At 37.9% G+C, this 15,110-nt stretch overlaps 1 protein-coding gene across 1 annotated transcript in view; it reads left to right on the top strand.

Annotated features, from left to right (window-relative positions):
• The first annotated feature begins 583 nt into the window (after positions 1–583).
• LOC103707526 (CSC1-like protein RXW8) overlaps positions 584–15,110 on the top strand; it is a 25,424-nt gene continuing 10,897 nt past the window's right edge. The window contains exons 1-6 of the mRNA XM_008792053.3: positions 584–773; positions 1,204–1,565; positions 5,453–5,599; positions 7,715–7,778; positions 7,887–8,096; positions 12,204–12,398. Of these exons, the coding sequence (XP_008790275.3) occupies positions 1,213–1,565; positions 5,453–5,599; positions 7,715–7,778; positions 7,887–8,096; positions 12,204–12,398 (969 nt within the window). The 5' untranslated portion in view covers positions 584–773; positions 1,204–1,212. The remainder of the gene's footprint in view (positions 774–1,203; positions 1,566–5,452; positions 5,600–7,714; positions 7,779–7,886; positions 8,097–12,203; positions 12,399–15,110) is intronic.

The raw sequence follows: 15,110 nt of genomic DNA, 5'->3' as shown, positions 1-15,110 counted from the left end.
CGTTTTAGTTCTTCCCTTAAATAGTTTTGGTGTGTTACTTTAGCTCGGTTCATGATCGTCTTACATGTTGTGGTTTCTTTATTCTCTTCTCTTGAACTTCTTCACCTTACAAGCAGATCACGTGTGGTGGTTCTTGCTTCTGTTGGTCCGTGCTGCGGTAGACTTGAAAGAAGGACGCACCTTCCTTCATGCTTGGAATCCGTCGGATCATCCACTGCACGGCTCTCAAAGCGCTCCCAACTCCGTCACTAATCCATCTGCACAAATCTCAAAGCTGCTTAATTGACTGACGCCGTCGGCCCGAGGAGGCGAAGAATAGCAGGCCGGACCGGTTTGACGAGTGCATCATGCGCGGAATCACCCTTTGGGCTTCGGCCTGGTCGGCCCACGGGCATCCCCGGCTTCGTCAAGTCAGCAGTTATAGGCGGTTACCGAAGGCGTCCAGCCTATGGTCTTCGCGATTGGCGAATCCCTTCTAAATACAGATCTCAAAGCGTCGTGTGCCGCCGTCGAATCCTCAACCGCAACAAACCGCGCAACCCAGACACCCCTCTTGGCTTTCCAGCCAACGGAGGGACGACGCGTGTCCTCTCTAGTTGAGACCAACCGTGTGCGTACCTCCCTCCCCGTCTCCGGGAGTCCCTCACCCTCTCTCTCTCTCGGCCTCTCTACCCCCACTTCCTTCTCCGTCGCGGTGCCGAAAATCGGCATTGCCCTCGTTTCCTCTCCAATTTCGGTCGCTCTTGATCTCACTCCATCTTTTTCGTTTTCTGGTAATTCTTTTCCTTTTCGATCTCGATTTTAATCCCTGATCTCTTTCTTTGAAGAATTCATTCATGATTTTGATCTCGACAAGGGTTCCATGGTTCATTCTTTATCGCGCATTTTTCTTTTCTTGTACGGAGACCAAGCGAGGCTTCTTGATCACCGTGCATTGCATCGCAATGGGCTTCTTGACGATGCAAATTGCGATGATTTTAGTAATAGCAATGCGTATTCTATCAAAGAGGTCATATGCATTTCATTCGTTCAGTAATTTGATGAATATCTTGAGTCATTTTCCCCCAAATTCGGTAAAAGAAGAACCTTTCTTGAATTATCTCATATATTTTTTCTTTATGTTAGTATGCACTGATGGATATATATTGTTATGCTTATCGTATTTTCACTGACAACGTTAGATTTTTTCCTTCTTTTCTACAGAATCCAGTGATGTTCGGTGCCGCCATGGCTCCGTCACCTGAAAATAACAAAATCGATGAGCAGAAGAAGGATTATTTTTCTATGGATTTGTCTCGTCTTCTGACTTCTGCAGGCATAAACATAGGTATCTGTGCACTGTTCTTATCGCTGTATTCGGTCTTCAGGAAACAGCCAGGGAACGTTTATGTGTACTTCGGGCGGAGGCTTTCCCAAGAGGATGGTGAACGCCGGAACATAAACGCTTTGGAAAGACTTGTGCCCTCTGCTAGCTGGATAGTAAAGGCTTGGCAGATTACAGAAGATGAACTGCTGTCATTTGCTGGAGTGGATGCAGTGGTATTCCTCAGAGTACTGGTTTTCAGGTGATTGGAACTATACATGTTGTCTCATTTAGTTTCTTTTCCTAATTATTACTCGTATGCTTAAATAATATATGGAGAAACAAACTTTTGCTTCTTTTCACCATGTTTGAAGTCCTTTATTAATCTAATCCTGCCAGATTACATTTTTCCCGAGCATCTGCTCTAAATCCTCCAGGGTTCTTATCGACATACATATATATTTCCTAGATATGAGTTATGCACAGTTTGTGAATCAAATGTGCATGGGGTACCAGAAGTTAAGAATAAGGAGAAATGTTTTTGACTAATATAGCCACCATTTCCTCTAAAACAAACAGATCGATGTCCTAAAATACATAATTATAAATGTTTTTTCAGAATGCAGACTGCATATTGGTATTAAGGGTCCTGATTGTGATTTCGTACATATCGAGGAAACACCCATAAAGTCCTAATCTACATTGTTTATTAAATGATGCTGCCCATCTACTAGAAGCCAAAGATGAGAGATTTCATATCAATTTTGATCAGATTTGGAACTGAACTAGTTCACAGAAATAACTTGTGTATAAGAGAAAGCAGAATAAAGAGATGTACAGAAGAATTGGAGGAATAAGGCCAAAAGGACTTGATCCAGCTGGTTGGTACCCCTCTCCTTGGTGCATGCACCGGGGATAGGTTCCAACTTTGATCCTGGAAGGTGGCATTCCAACCATATCTCTTGGAAAAAATAAAGGCTGAAGTGACAAGAATTAGGATATGAAGAATAAAGAGGGAGACATAATCCAGCTAGTTTCTGGAATAGCACTAATATTCACAGCAGAAAAAGGAATGATGAAATTTGTAAAACAGCAGTTTGGTTATCTAAATTACATTTGAACCTGTAAAGAAATTACTGTTTAACAGCAACAAACGTCACAGCAGGAAGTAGGGGAGAAAAGAGCCACATAGAAGAAAGTTAGGTGAAACAAGCCAAAAAAAAAAAGAGAAGGCAAAATTCAGGAGAATAATGACTGTAGAATAGAGAATAAAAAGGGAGAAAGAAGAGTAGTGAGAGAGAACACTTTAAACTTTAGAAAAATCCTTAACTGTTTTGCTTTTTTCCTCCTTTGCTCGGTATAAAGTTGTCTCACCTTTAAGCGGGTCCCTGTTTCACAGGCTTTTATAAAAGACTTTGTCAAAAAATTTCATTAAATGGAGTCCTTCTATGTTTCTACCAATTTGGAAAGACAAGTAAACCATGACTAAAGTGTTGTGCTCTCGAATCCATGGATTATTTTAATAATAAATAAAAAGTAAAAAGCTAAAAAGACAAATATCTGCCTGATAGCTACTACTGATTGGCTAATCAGTTGGCCTGATTTGCTGTGCCAGTCACAAATAGATGACACTTTTGCTTCATACAGCAAACTGGTAACTATTTTATTATTTGCTGTGCCAGTCTCAAACATGTAACAAGTTTGATTGTAGTCATAATCTCGCTCCATGGCTGGCTGCATCATCAGTTTTGGTGCCCACTAAATAGATGTGGTAACAATGCTTGATGATGTTAGAAGATGTCTTATTTTGTAGGGGGAAGTCAACATGGGAGCATTTTTTTCTTTCTATTTTTTCATAGGAGGAGGATGAAGGAGTTTGTAGAGGAACTAGCCATCATCATGCCTTTTGTTGTAATATTTTTTTTATTGGTAAATATTGGCCCCAAAATTGTGGAAGTTGTTTTCAATGAGATCAAGGACTGGGTGTGGTTTGTAATAAAGATATAGTTTGTGGTTCTAGCAACATGCTGACTTGTCTTTCATTTAGATGATTATGACATTTTCTGGATCCTATGGGAGGCCCTTTTAAGTTGTCAGTTAAAAATCCATTGTGATTAATTATGATATCAAGTGGTGTCAGATTTGATAGAGATGTTGCTTGTGAAAGATGTTCGACTTGTAAGTCACTACAAAAAGTTGAACTGCAGTATATTTTGTATGTGGTTTACCTAAAGTGAGTTGTTTTGTTGAGTTATAGATGCATGTACTTATTGGTAGCTGTTACTATTGAAAAATTGAATTTGGGTTCGGTTGAGTTTTTTGTTTTCTTTCTAATTGCAGTACTCATTTTCAATACAAGTCATCTTGTAAACTAGAGCAAGGTAGACAAATTACTTGTTAGAATTTGAGTAGTTGGTTCTATTTTCTAGGTCCAGCAATATGGATTTTATTTTTCATATTGAACTTGCAGTCCCCTGAGGGGAAATTTTGAGATCTGCAATTTATTGGAAAAAATAAATTAAAGGGTAAAAAGAGAGTGAAAGAATAGATGATGGAATAGAAGTTTCTAGATTTAACCTTTACTGGCTTGGGGCATGCCATGCCATGTCAACAAATATGCCCTGCCATTGTGAAACTAGAAAAGGAATTGAGAGCCATTTGGCTTCACATTGAGCAGTACCAGGCCTTATTGATCTGTTTTATACCAATATTACTTGTTATGGACTAGCAGTGCAGAATACCAAGCAGCTCTCTTGGTATCCTATGCTGACCTGATGCTGGTTGCCATTATTAGACTAGCATGATATATGTCATCCAAGAAAGTTACGGTACCTATTTTGTACCAGCTATGCGACTTTGTAAAGCTGAAAACAAGTGGGATATGGATCGGATATTGGTGTATCTATATTTGTACCTATTTATATTTTATGAACACGGATATTATTAGAATATTAATTGGATGTTAAAATTTATATTTATTTTTATTTTATATGTATTTGGATAATAATTGAATATTGACAAATATGGATATAAATCAGATAGTTTAATTTTATGAATAATATGTTATTATATATATAAGCCTATCCTAATAATTCTGCTAAATTACATAACTTGAATTAAAAAAAACTAATTACCTAAGATGTCATCCAACAAATTGAAAATGTCATTATATGGAAGAAGATTAAACCAAAGATATGCTGATGTTTTAGCTTATTCTGTTTGAAGTTTATGACAGCAGTACAAAACTAAATAGAAATTGCAAATCGAACAAGATATTCGTTTATGGATCAAACACTGGTGTATCCATATCCATATCCACTTTTCTTTGATGAATACTGTATTGATATGGATATTAGTTGGATGTTGTAATTGTTATATATTATGAGTTAGATTTGGATAAAAAATGAATCTGGATGGATAATATTTGGTCCATTTTTATCACTAACACTTAGGGTAGGTTTGGGGCAAGGTTTGGGAGCAAGATCTGACGCCTTAATTTTTACATATGGTGTCTATTTCCGGTGTTCTTTTTCCCGAAATTGGGTATTGTAACAAAATCTACAATATTCCAACCAGTTTATAGGCTTCCTAAGGTTGTGAGGGTCATTATTTGAGTTTGTTAGAGATTCCAAAACATAACAAACTCGTTTTGATATTTTCGAAGTATAGGCCGTGCACTCTTTAGATGACCTGAAATACAAAGTCAAGCTCATTTTACTATTTTTAAATAGGCATTGTTTAAAGCTTATCTCCCAAGGTTCATTGAATTGATACCGGGTGCCATACCAGTTGGCGATTGATATGGTACAATACTGATTCGGTCTGTATTGAAGCATGGAACGAGATGGCATTCCAATCATCTGACCGATACACAATTTTCTTTATTTTTTTATTTTTTATTTTTTACTCTAAGTTTTGTATGTCAATCATTATGGTTGGTTAGTTTATGATTTTGATGTTTTGATGTTTTTTGGTCATGAAATGAATTTGAAGTACAATTAAAGTGCTTATAAAATCGTAGTATTTCTTTATGTATTGTTAGTAAACCTGCACTGTTTTAACTTTCATGTGCTTCAGTACCATATAGAATTGTATTATTTCTTTATGTCATATTTGTAATTAAATTTTTTGTATATCTGATTTCTGCAGCATCCGTATCTTCTCCATAGCTATGGTGGTGTGCATATTTGGAGTGCTTCCTGTCAATTATTTTGGCGAAGTAAAGAAACATATGGCCATTCCTCCAGAGGCATTATTTGTATTTACCATCGCAAATGTCAAAGACAAGTCTCAGTGGTAAGATTTCAAATTCTTCTGATAAGTTAACCACAGAAGAGGAAATATGATTGTTGCTGCTTCTTGGCGTTATTATTGCTGAAATTGAGAATGACTAATTCTCTTGAAAATTTAACCTGTTGAGTGCATGCACATTCTTAGGAACTACATGTTTAGTGAAAAGGAAACAATAACTATGTAAAAAAAAAACCATGGTGCCTGGCTGCAGACGCACTTGGTTTGTGCTATTGTTCAATTTACATTAGTGGCCAGGTGGAGCTTTTAGTATGGTAGAAGTAGTGATATATGCAAATTTGCATACTTGCATTTATGCATGTTGTATGACTTCCTTTGTTTTAATTTGTTTTTTGGTGAACTATGTATCATATTGCCGAAACAGTCTTTTCAACTTAAGATTTTTCTTCATTTTTGCATCCTTTGTCTTGCTGTGCATTACGAAATTTCTCAATCACAATGTCACATGCCTATTTTTATCTATTAATATGCAACTTCATTCATGAAGTACATAAGCAAGGGATGCTAAAGAATAGAATGACACTTTTTTAACTGTTGTAGTTACATTGTTGGGATGCTGTTGCTGTGTCATCTCTTTCCAGCCTTCAGCTTGTTGGCTCCTTTAAAATTCCTCAGTCATGGGATTTTTAGGGCATGATTGGACTCTGGATGTCTGATTGCCCTCTTTTTGAAATACTTTCTCTGTGGTAAGAGTTGCAAGGTAAGGAAAGGAAATCAAGAAATGGCAGGAATTGACAGTCTGTTGCTCCCCCAATTCTTTCTGGGATATCCAAGTCCACCTGAACTGATGATCATCAGTATGCTTAAAATTTGGGATTGTGAGATTTTTGGACTCCCAACTTTCCTTAGACAATTTATTCTTCCGCATCATTTTTTCATACTTTATTGTATGCATGGGAGATGACATAGGGATGAGCTGGTTGTCCATCCAAAGTGTCCCATAATTTATCTTTTCAGTACTCACTTAAGAAGTCCATCATTCAAGAGACTTTCTTGTTGTGCTAACCTGTGGTGCATGGTGTATTATTAGTTTGAGTCACAAGTATTGTATCTGTTTTGCATGCCTATGTTTTGGGATATGTACCCTAATGAAGTTGATACAGCAATAACACCATCTCTGATGGCATTATGTCATGTAGTTCAGAGAAGGAAACACAAAACATAAGAGGATATCATTTGATTTTGACGCATATATGGATGGCTTTTCGAAGATGACCATTTAGTTCATTCTTAAGCTATGGACTGAAATGGTGGTTAATTGGTATAGTGAGCTGTAAATCAACATGTATTTTGTTCAGAAAATCATTCTCTATGAAACAATGAATTTTTAAATTATCGTATGGGCATATTTGCATCCATGGAGAGTAATGAGGCTAAGATGCATAAGTTGCTGGAACAAAATCAGTAACATGCAGGTATGATCATATTTTCAGATTACGAAAGCTATAATTTGCTAAACACATGGTCTCAATGAAACATGATTTGGATGATGTTTTCAAGTTCTGTTGTCATTGATCTTGGTAGCCACTTGGTTCAAGTAGGTATAAATCAAGGTCCGCAATCTCGGTACCAGGTACCGTATCAGTACCTTATTGGTTTGGTATGGTACGGTATGGTACACTCCAGTATCGAAATAGCTCTTTAGCTATTTTTCTCAAATTTTTATCTCGGTATGCCTCGATACAGGCTAGTACGCCTCGGTACGGGCCAGTATACACCTCGATACGGGCCGGTATGGGGCTTCTACCGACTTGAAGTTAAGTTTTGTACCGATTTTTTTCCGAAATAGTATGGTACACCTCGTACCGGGCGGTACGACAGACCAGGGTATAAATGTTTATGATTTAGGGACCCTTTGAATTTGAAGGAGGAACATTTTCAAAGAAGACCTTTACTATGAACTTAAAAGGTGGTTGTTGCTGTTGTTGTTGTTATTGTGTCTTCAACTTGAATTTTAAGAAATACCTTTTTAAAAAAATGCATGTAAGTAAAGTTTCATTTTCAGAAGAAACTGAATTCTTAAAATAGAAAATTTCCACCTTGATGTCATTCCACATTGGATAATACATTTAAGAGATGTTTTTGTTTCTTTTATTGCAGGCTTTGGGTTCACTGTGTTGCATTATATATTATAACCCTTTCAGCTTGTATTCTTCTTTATTTTGTAAGATCTTGCTTCTGATATTTTCACATTCCTTTTGAATGCATCTGTTAGATTGAATTTCTTAAGTATTTGTTAGATATTTCTGATATTGATTTATGGCGGCTTCAGGAATACAAGAGCATTTCTGGAATGAGGCTTGCACATATTACTCAATCTCCCCCCAATCCTAGTCATTTTTCTGTTCTTGTCCGTTCTATCCCAAGGTCTTCCGATGAATCTTTGGATGATGCCATCAAAAACTTCTTCACAAATTATCATGGATTAAGCTACTTATCACATCGAACAATTCATCGAACTGGGAAAGTTCATAAATTTATGGTGCGATGCTTAATGCTTCTAGTTTGTATCATGTGTGAAGTGATTTATTTCTATGGCAAACTGCGCATTACTACTAATTATTTTCTTCTATGTTAGACATACTGATTTTATATACTGTTGCTTATAGTTATGTTTTCTAGCTAGCCTTTGCAGACTCCTTATGTATAAGTTGTATCTTCTACGTAATGGATTGGTTCATCATGATCATCCGAGCCTTTTCCCATCAAATATGGAGGAAGGTTGGTATTAAAATTGTAGATACTTTGTTTATTATAACCAAAGTAGACTGATTGTGATTGCAACATTTTAACACCTCACCTCAAGTTGCATGGCATAGTTGGGAGACAATTCTCCAAATTCGTTGTGACACTGAATTGTCTTTTGTTCTTCAAAATGGTAATCTATGCCTCTAGCTAGAGCCACACTGCATATTGGTCTCTTTTATCTCTCAACATGTTTTGGTTACTTTTTTCAAATGATAGCTATTAGCCAAAATTCTCATGTTTTTCTATCTTACACATGCCAGTAAAAACAATTCTAGCAATCTTGCTGACTCTAACTTCATAATTTAGTTTTCTTGTGCTGTTTGGACTCCTCACAGATGGCCATAGGATTGGGACATGCATGTGCAGGAGTGCTTTGCAGAGCATCTCAAGTTGTCCCCAGTTTTTTCCTTCTTTCTCTGCATTTTTATTATCATATAGTGTTATTGAACTCTGACTTGTGTAACCATTGACTTGGCCATCTTTTCTTCCCTTTGTTTCAAAGGCTGTTCCAATATTACTTTAGTTATTTTCCAGTCCTCTGGCATTTCTCCCCTTTTTCAACTTGTACAGCTGCTGGTTTGGTTCGAAGCATTTGATTCTCATGAAGCACATATGCATGTGTTCTGCAAAGACGAAGCACTCTTACATATGGAATCTGCTATTGAACTCTGTCATGCTTAAGTGATGGCTATTTATCTAAACCTCACCATTTTGGTCTGCATGAGATGGAATCTAGTAAAGATATGCTGGAATTCGATGTAGTTTCTAATTATTTGGGTCTTGTTTCCTTTTATTCAGTTCAAAATCTTGCTAATATCATTTTATCTAGTAAGTTAGCCTATGGAAAGGTATATAGGCATTATGTTTTCTTGATTTCATCGAATAAGATTGAGGCATTATATTAGACATTCAAGCTCTGCATTCAATTATTGTTTGATTTTCAGTTGGTTTCTCCCATTTATTGATTAGAACAGAGGGAGATATCTTGTTTTCTTGGCTTAAATTGATATGACAACACCAATAACTATTTAGACCTGTGAGATCTGCATGACTGCATTCATTTTTTATGTTTGGTTTGTCCTTCCAATTTATTGACTAGAACTATGGGTGCCATGCTATCAACCTTGTGCTTTGGCTCATGGATCAAAGTGCTGCCCCCTACAAGCCATGCCATAGTCATGCTAGTGCTGGCATTGAGCATGCATATATGCCATGATACCCTGCACATTGTAGGGTTCAACCTGTGCTGTCCTGTATAGGTGGAAGCGAAGTCTAGCAAGGGGTGAGGGCAGAGGCATGGCCCCCATATAACTCTAAAGAGTCTGTTGTAGATGCTCACCTTAGGTTGCATTCATTGGGCTCCCCTAGGCTCCATGTAATTGCATTACAAATTTTGCCCCTTAGACCCCACTACTTGTCCACCAAGAACTTGAGACCCCTTCTCTTTCTTTCATCTTTTACCATAGTCATCTCCAATTCCTGTTCCCCCAATCTCACTCCTCATTATAACAATGGACAATTCTCAGGGCATTGTGTTTACTTGAACAGCTGTATAACAGAAATAACTTATTTTTGTTTCTTGAAAGACTCCTGCTCGCTACCAAGTGACAACTGCCATCGGCATGCCAATCAGGAGCCCTCTCTCAAGAAAAATTGTGTTGAACTACCAATCTTTAGCATAACATTTCAAGACAGAAAAAAGAAATTCTAACTAAATCACGTCAAATCATGAACATGAAGATCATAAACATCGCCATCGGAAATCTCATGGTCCAACTTTGTTTTCCTTATCAAACTATTTTTCTCTATTATCCACTCAAGTTGTAACTACTTACGTCATCTTCTCCCTCCAATCTGCCACAAAATGACCACACACCTTCTATCTGAGGTTCTTGAATAGTGGTTCAATGGGCATAGGGGCCTAGTCATGCATGCCTATGCTTGTTTCTTGGTTGTGCTTCTTTGCAGGTCCTCTGCTTTTTCTTTTTTTTTTAAAAAAATAATTTTTGATAATTTAAAAAACTTAGTTTGATCATCATAACCATTTATCTGGAATGCAAAATCCATTTTACTTTTCACCAACTTGACTATTACAGAAAAAGTTAATTTCTTATATTGAAGAAAACTTTGATTATTTATATTGCAAAAAACATAACTATTAAAGGGTGTATACTTGGAATATATGCATTTTTTATTAATATTTTGTTGATATTAATTTATGATAAAATTAATAGGATGAAGTTATATAACTTCAGCTTCTCTCTGCTCCTGTTGGACTATGCTGGTATGAGTTGATATGGCTCAGTATTTCTTTATGTCGAGCATTTTCTTTTCTGTCTTCTATTTATTTATTTATTTATTTATTTGTAGACTGCATGGCATGTGCTGCACAAGCCACTGACCAGCATGCCTCTGGCACCACCACTTGGATCCCTACTCCTTTCTAGTCACAAACATTATACAGCCAGAAGGCAGTATTGAGACTAATGTCCGTTGTGCCGGTACCAGGCTCCGTACTGATTGCCCGATGACACGGGTCGGTACAGCCCTGCACCGTATCATGTTGGCCCAGTACCGACACAGTAGAGGTGGGGGAGAGGGAGAACGGGAGAGAGGACGAGAGAGAGAGGGGGAGGGAGGGAGAGGGAGAGGAAGGAAAGAGACACCGGCTGGGGCCGGCCGGCGAAAGCCAAGGAGCCTCCACGAGGAGGTGGAGGCCGAGGAAACGTGGAGGTGGGGCTCCACCTCCAGTCCGTTCGAAATAGGGGCCCGGAGGGGGCCCCTTTTGCCAACTTCACTTAATTTTTTTTAATTTTACAGGTGACCGGAGGTGGAGCCCCGCCGCTACATCTCCCCGGCCTCCGCCGCCTCCGGGCGGAGGCTCCCCGACCTCCGCCGACCGGCCCCGGCTGGCCTCTCTCTTCCTTCCTCTCTCTCTCTCTCTCTCTTTCTCTTTTTTCTTCTCCTTCTCCCCCTCCGGTGACGGGGTCTCAATTTCGATGACGAAACTGTTTCGGTAGGAAGAATTTGCAAATTGATGAAATCGGGTGGACGAATTTTCCATCTTCAGGGGAAAATGCTATTATCCCCTATCAAATAAATTCCTAATTCTCCTTTTGGGGCTTCTACTCGGTACGCTCCAAACTGGGCGGTTTAGGGTGGTTCCACCGACCATGATTGAGACTCCTAATGTTGATTCTAAATAGCTAAGTAGGAATTCATTACAATGTTATAATCTATGTATGTATGATTTTAAATATAGCATCTGTTTGGTGAGGATTTTTCTTATACAATCTCATCAAGGTAAATGTATAATCATGCTGATCAGATCTATGAACCCTGGAACATCTTTCTAGTGCTGGTTGAAATATAGTTAGGTGTGTAGTTTATTGCAACTAATCTAAACTATGTTGTTTATTGCAACTGATCTAAACTATGTTGTTTATTGCAACTGATCTAAACTATCTTTCTGTACTTGTAAGCAAATGGTTGTTGGTGAGGATGCCCTATAGTTACTTCCATCAAGATAAATATAGAATTGTCTTGTACCTCTACCAAAATATTATATCATCTTGCAGGATGCATGCTTTAGAAGTTGTGGAAAACAACATATTTTCATAGGACACCAAATCTCTTTGACAACTCTCCCTTCTCCTCCCTTTTTGTTCTGTATAGTAAAATATCACTTATTCTCTCACTGTTTTCAGTAAATGATCATTAGTATGACCATACGGAAGAAAATGTGGCTTTAATATAATTCTTATATTATGCAATCATTGACATGCTTTTGATGGTGCTATAAGAAACTTTTCTTATTATGGCTAAACTTTTCTACTTGCAGTCTACTGCAGAGAAGGTTTACAAGAAGTTTGTACGTTTAAAGGTTGCTCAGTTTGACCACAAATGCAGACCTAATATATACAGATGCGGCCTTTGTGGAGGAACGTCTAATTCTTTCCAGCTGTACCACAATGATTTTGAGCTTGATGCGAAAAAAAAAGGCCATGATCATTCAGAAACAACTGATGAGAAAAAGGTGACTCTTCTAGACTTCTAGTATAATCTGGGTTTCTATAATGAAGTTTCTCCTCAATGCAACATATCCTTTTAATGCTGCATACTTGAATGCTTTTGCTTTCTCTCAATGTTGTTGATGCCGATTTGTACTTTAGATTCTGTATCATATGAACAGTTTTCTTGGTCAGTTTCAAATATTTTTGACTTGACAGAGTTTGGGTTAACCCAAATCTGACCAGGTCAAGAATCAGTTGTGTTCTCAGTCAGGTTAGGTAGCCAGGGCCCTGATCTGATCTTAGGGCAAATGAGCGGAGGGAGGAGGGTGTGGTGAAAGGGAGGGGACAAGTTTGTATGGATTGGATTGCATCATAAATCATAGAGGGTATCGGATCAGATCATGGATTGGTTCACAACTTGTAGATTCTTTCTGATTTCTCTGAGTCATTTTAGTGAAAAGGGTACAAAAATATGAAAAGCATGAAGCATGATTCAATTGCAATATGAAAAGCAACCATATAAGGGCATAACCTCAATTTTTAACAACCATAAGCTCATACGTTTCCAAGAAACAAAGATAATATTGGGTCATGCAACATAGTTGCATGCCACCAAATAAATCCATAGATATATCTTGAATTGACCTAAACAGATGTATGGAGACATGGGCCACTTGAACCAAGAGAAGGATGCAAAATACCTTCCTAAACAAAATAAATCCTGATATAAAAACATAAAACAAAATATACAGTGAATTAACTTAATTCACCTTTAAGTTAAAAGATTATAGAAGCAAAAGAAATCCAACTTTTCAAAAATGGTAGGGGAGGTATGAAATCAATTGCAGGTTGTAGCTTCTAAATAATCTCTTTTTCTTTAGAAAGTTTGAACCTGAAGGAGATAGTACCATTTTTTTCAAAACTTAATTGATTGATAGGATTCTTTATTTTTCTAGGATTAGATTTCTTCTTTTTCAGGTTTGTCATTATGCTTTCCTTTCTAAATTAGTCCAATTATCTAGGATATCCAGTTCACCTAGGATTTATGTTGTTAGTCTTGTTGGACAAGTAATTGGTGCCTAGAAATATGTAGTGTACTAGGGGCCACAATCTAAAACAATGGAAGTTAAATTAATTAGCCTAAAGGCTCTTGGAGGTCCCAATGATCAAATTTTCAGTCTCTCTCTTTTCTATTTTCCATTTCTTTTAATTCAAAATATTCTTGGTAGAAACTTGATGTCCTATTAGCTTGGTATTAGGGTGACTTCAAGGAGTTCATCTCAACAAGAATATGATGGTCAGCTTAAGGGCCAAATTGCTTCAACTTATTAGCAACTCATGGAGTTGAAGAAGGTGACCAGTCTTGCCCAACAAATTGTAGCTTTAAGTGTCAGTAAGGCAAGGATTGTCGAACCGGTACCGGGTGCCATATCGGTCAGCACCCGATCCAGTTCGATATCGGTTCGGACCGAACCAAACTGGTTGGCTTGGTTCGGCAATCCTTGGCCTGGTTCATGCATCCGCACGCTGTATTTTTTATTTTTTTAAGAGTTCTCTTCCTTTTCGAACTTTTTCTATAAATTTAAGTCTAATTTGATGTTTTTTTTGTTGTTTTCTTATTTTTTTGATGTTTTCTGATGTTTCTATGATTCCAATTTAAGCTAGATGATGCCTCTTATTGCTTTAAAATGATACAAATCATAAAATAAACAACATAAAATATCTTCAAATCAAGATACAATCAATTACATACTTTTAAGGCACACTCGGATATCTAAAATCGGATCGAGTAGCGATATCTTTCGTAGATATTCGGATCATCAGCATAATAAGGAGGTAGATCAACCCACCCCTCTAACCAAGCGGCGTTGTAGTCTTGTATGCTCAACCCATGAGAAACATACGTCGGGTTATAAGCACTCTTGGATCTCTTGCTGAAGCTCTGGCTCTGAGAGGTGTCTTCTCGCTGTAGCAAAATTAACTAGACTCAGTGCGAACCGATCGGTTCGCACCGAGTCCTGTCCGAACCAGACAGAACCATCTGGTTCGCTCTTGTACTAGCCGGTTCTGGAACCGTTTTCCATGCACGAACCGACCCGGCCGACCCGGCGGCTCGGTTTGGCCCAAACCAGGCGGTATGCACCAAAGTTATGCCTTTTCTCTCTTTTCTATTTTCTATTTTCTTTTTCTTTTAATTCAAATATTATTGATAAAGTTCTGGGTTCCTATCATTGATGATAGCGGATCATAAAAGTCAAAGAAACTAATGAATCCAAAAAGATGGATGATATAATTGTTTTAATATGTTACAAGATTATCTGGATTTGGATCTTATGATCGAATGAATTGTATGATCCGCATTTTGGTCTTTAGGATCCAAACTGATCCTCATTTGAGGATTCGATCCAGGTTGTCTATAGATATTTTGATCAGACTATACAATCCAAGCTAGGGATCATTAGGTCCCCTCAGTAATGGATAGGAGGAGTATTAGAAGAGGAGAGGCAAAAGGGGTGACAAGAGGGAGGAGGGGATGGGCAGTGGAGGGGAGGGCTCGGTCAATGCTGTCACATGACTAGAAGGATTAGTGGAGCTGGGCTAGCTTGGGGCACAATCTCAAGTTTAATTGGGTGTTGTAGAACAGAAGGGTCATCTGGGCAATGAGAGTAAATGGGAAGGAGTGCATGAGAGTGTGGCATAATAGGGATAGAGATGGGGGGTTTAGGGGGTTATAT

The sequence above is a fragment of the Phoenix dactylifera genome, chromosome 6 (genome assembly GCF_009389715.1).
Source record: "Phoenix dactylifera cultivar Barhee BC4 chromosome 6, palm_55x_up_171113_PBpolish2nd_filt_p, whole genome shotgun sequence".
NCBI lineage: Eukaryota > Viridiplantae > Streptophyta > Magnoliopsida > Arecales > Arecaceae > Phoenix > Phoenix dactylifera.
Note: the sequence above shows the minus strand (reverse complement) of the source record. Positions and strands in the feature narration are given on the sequence as shown.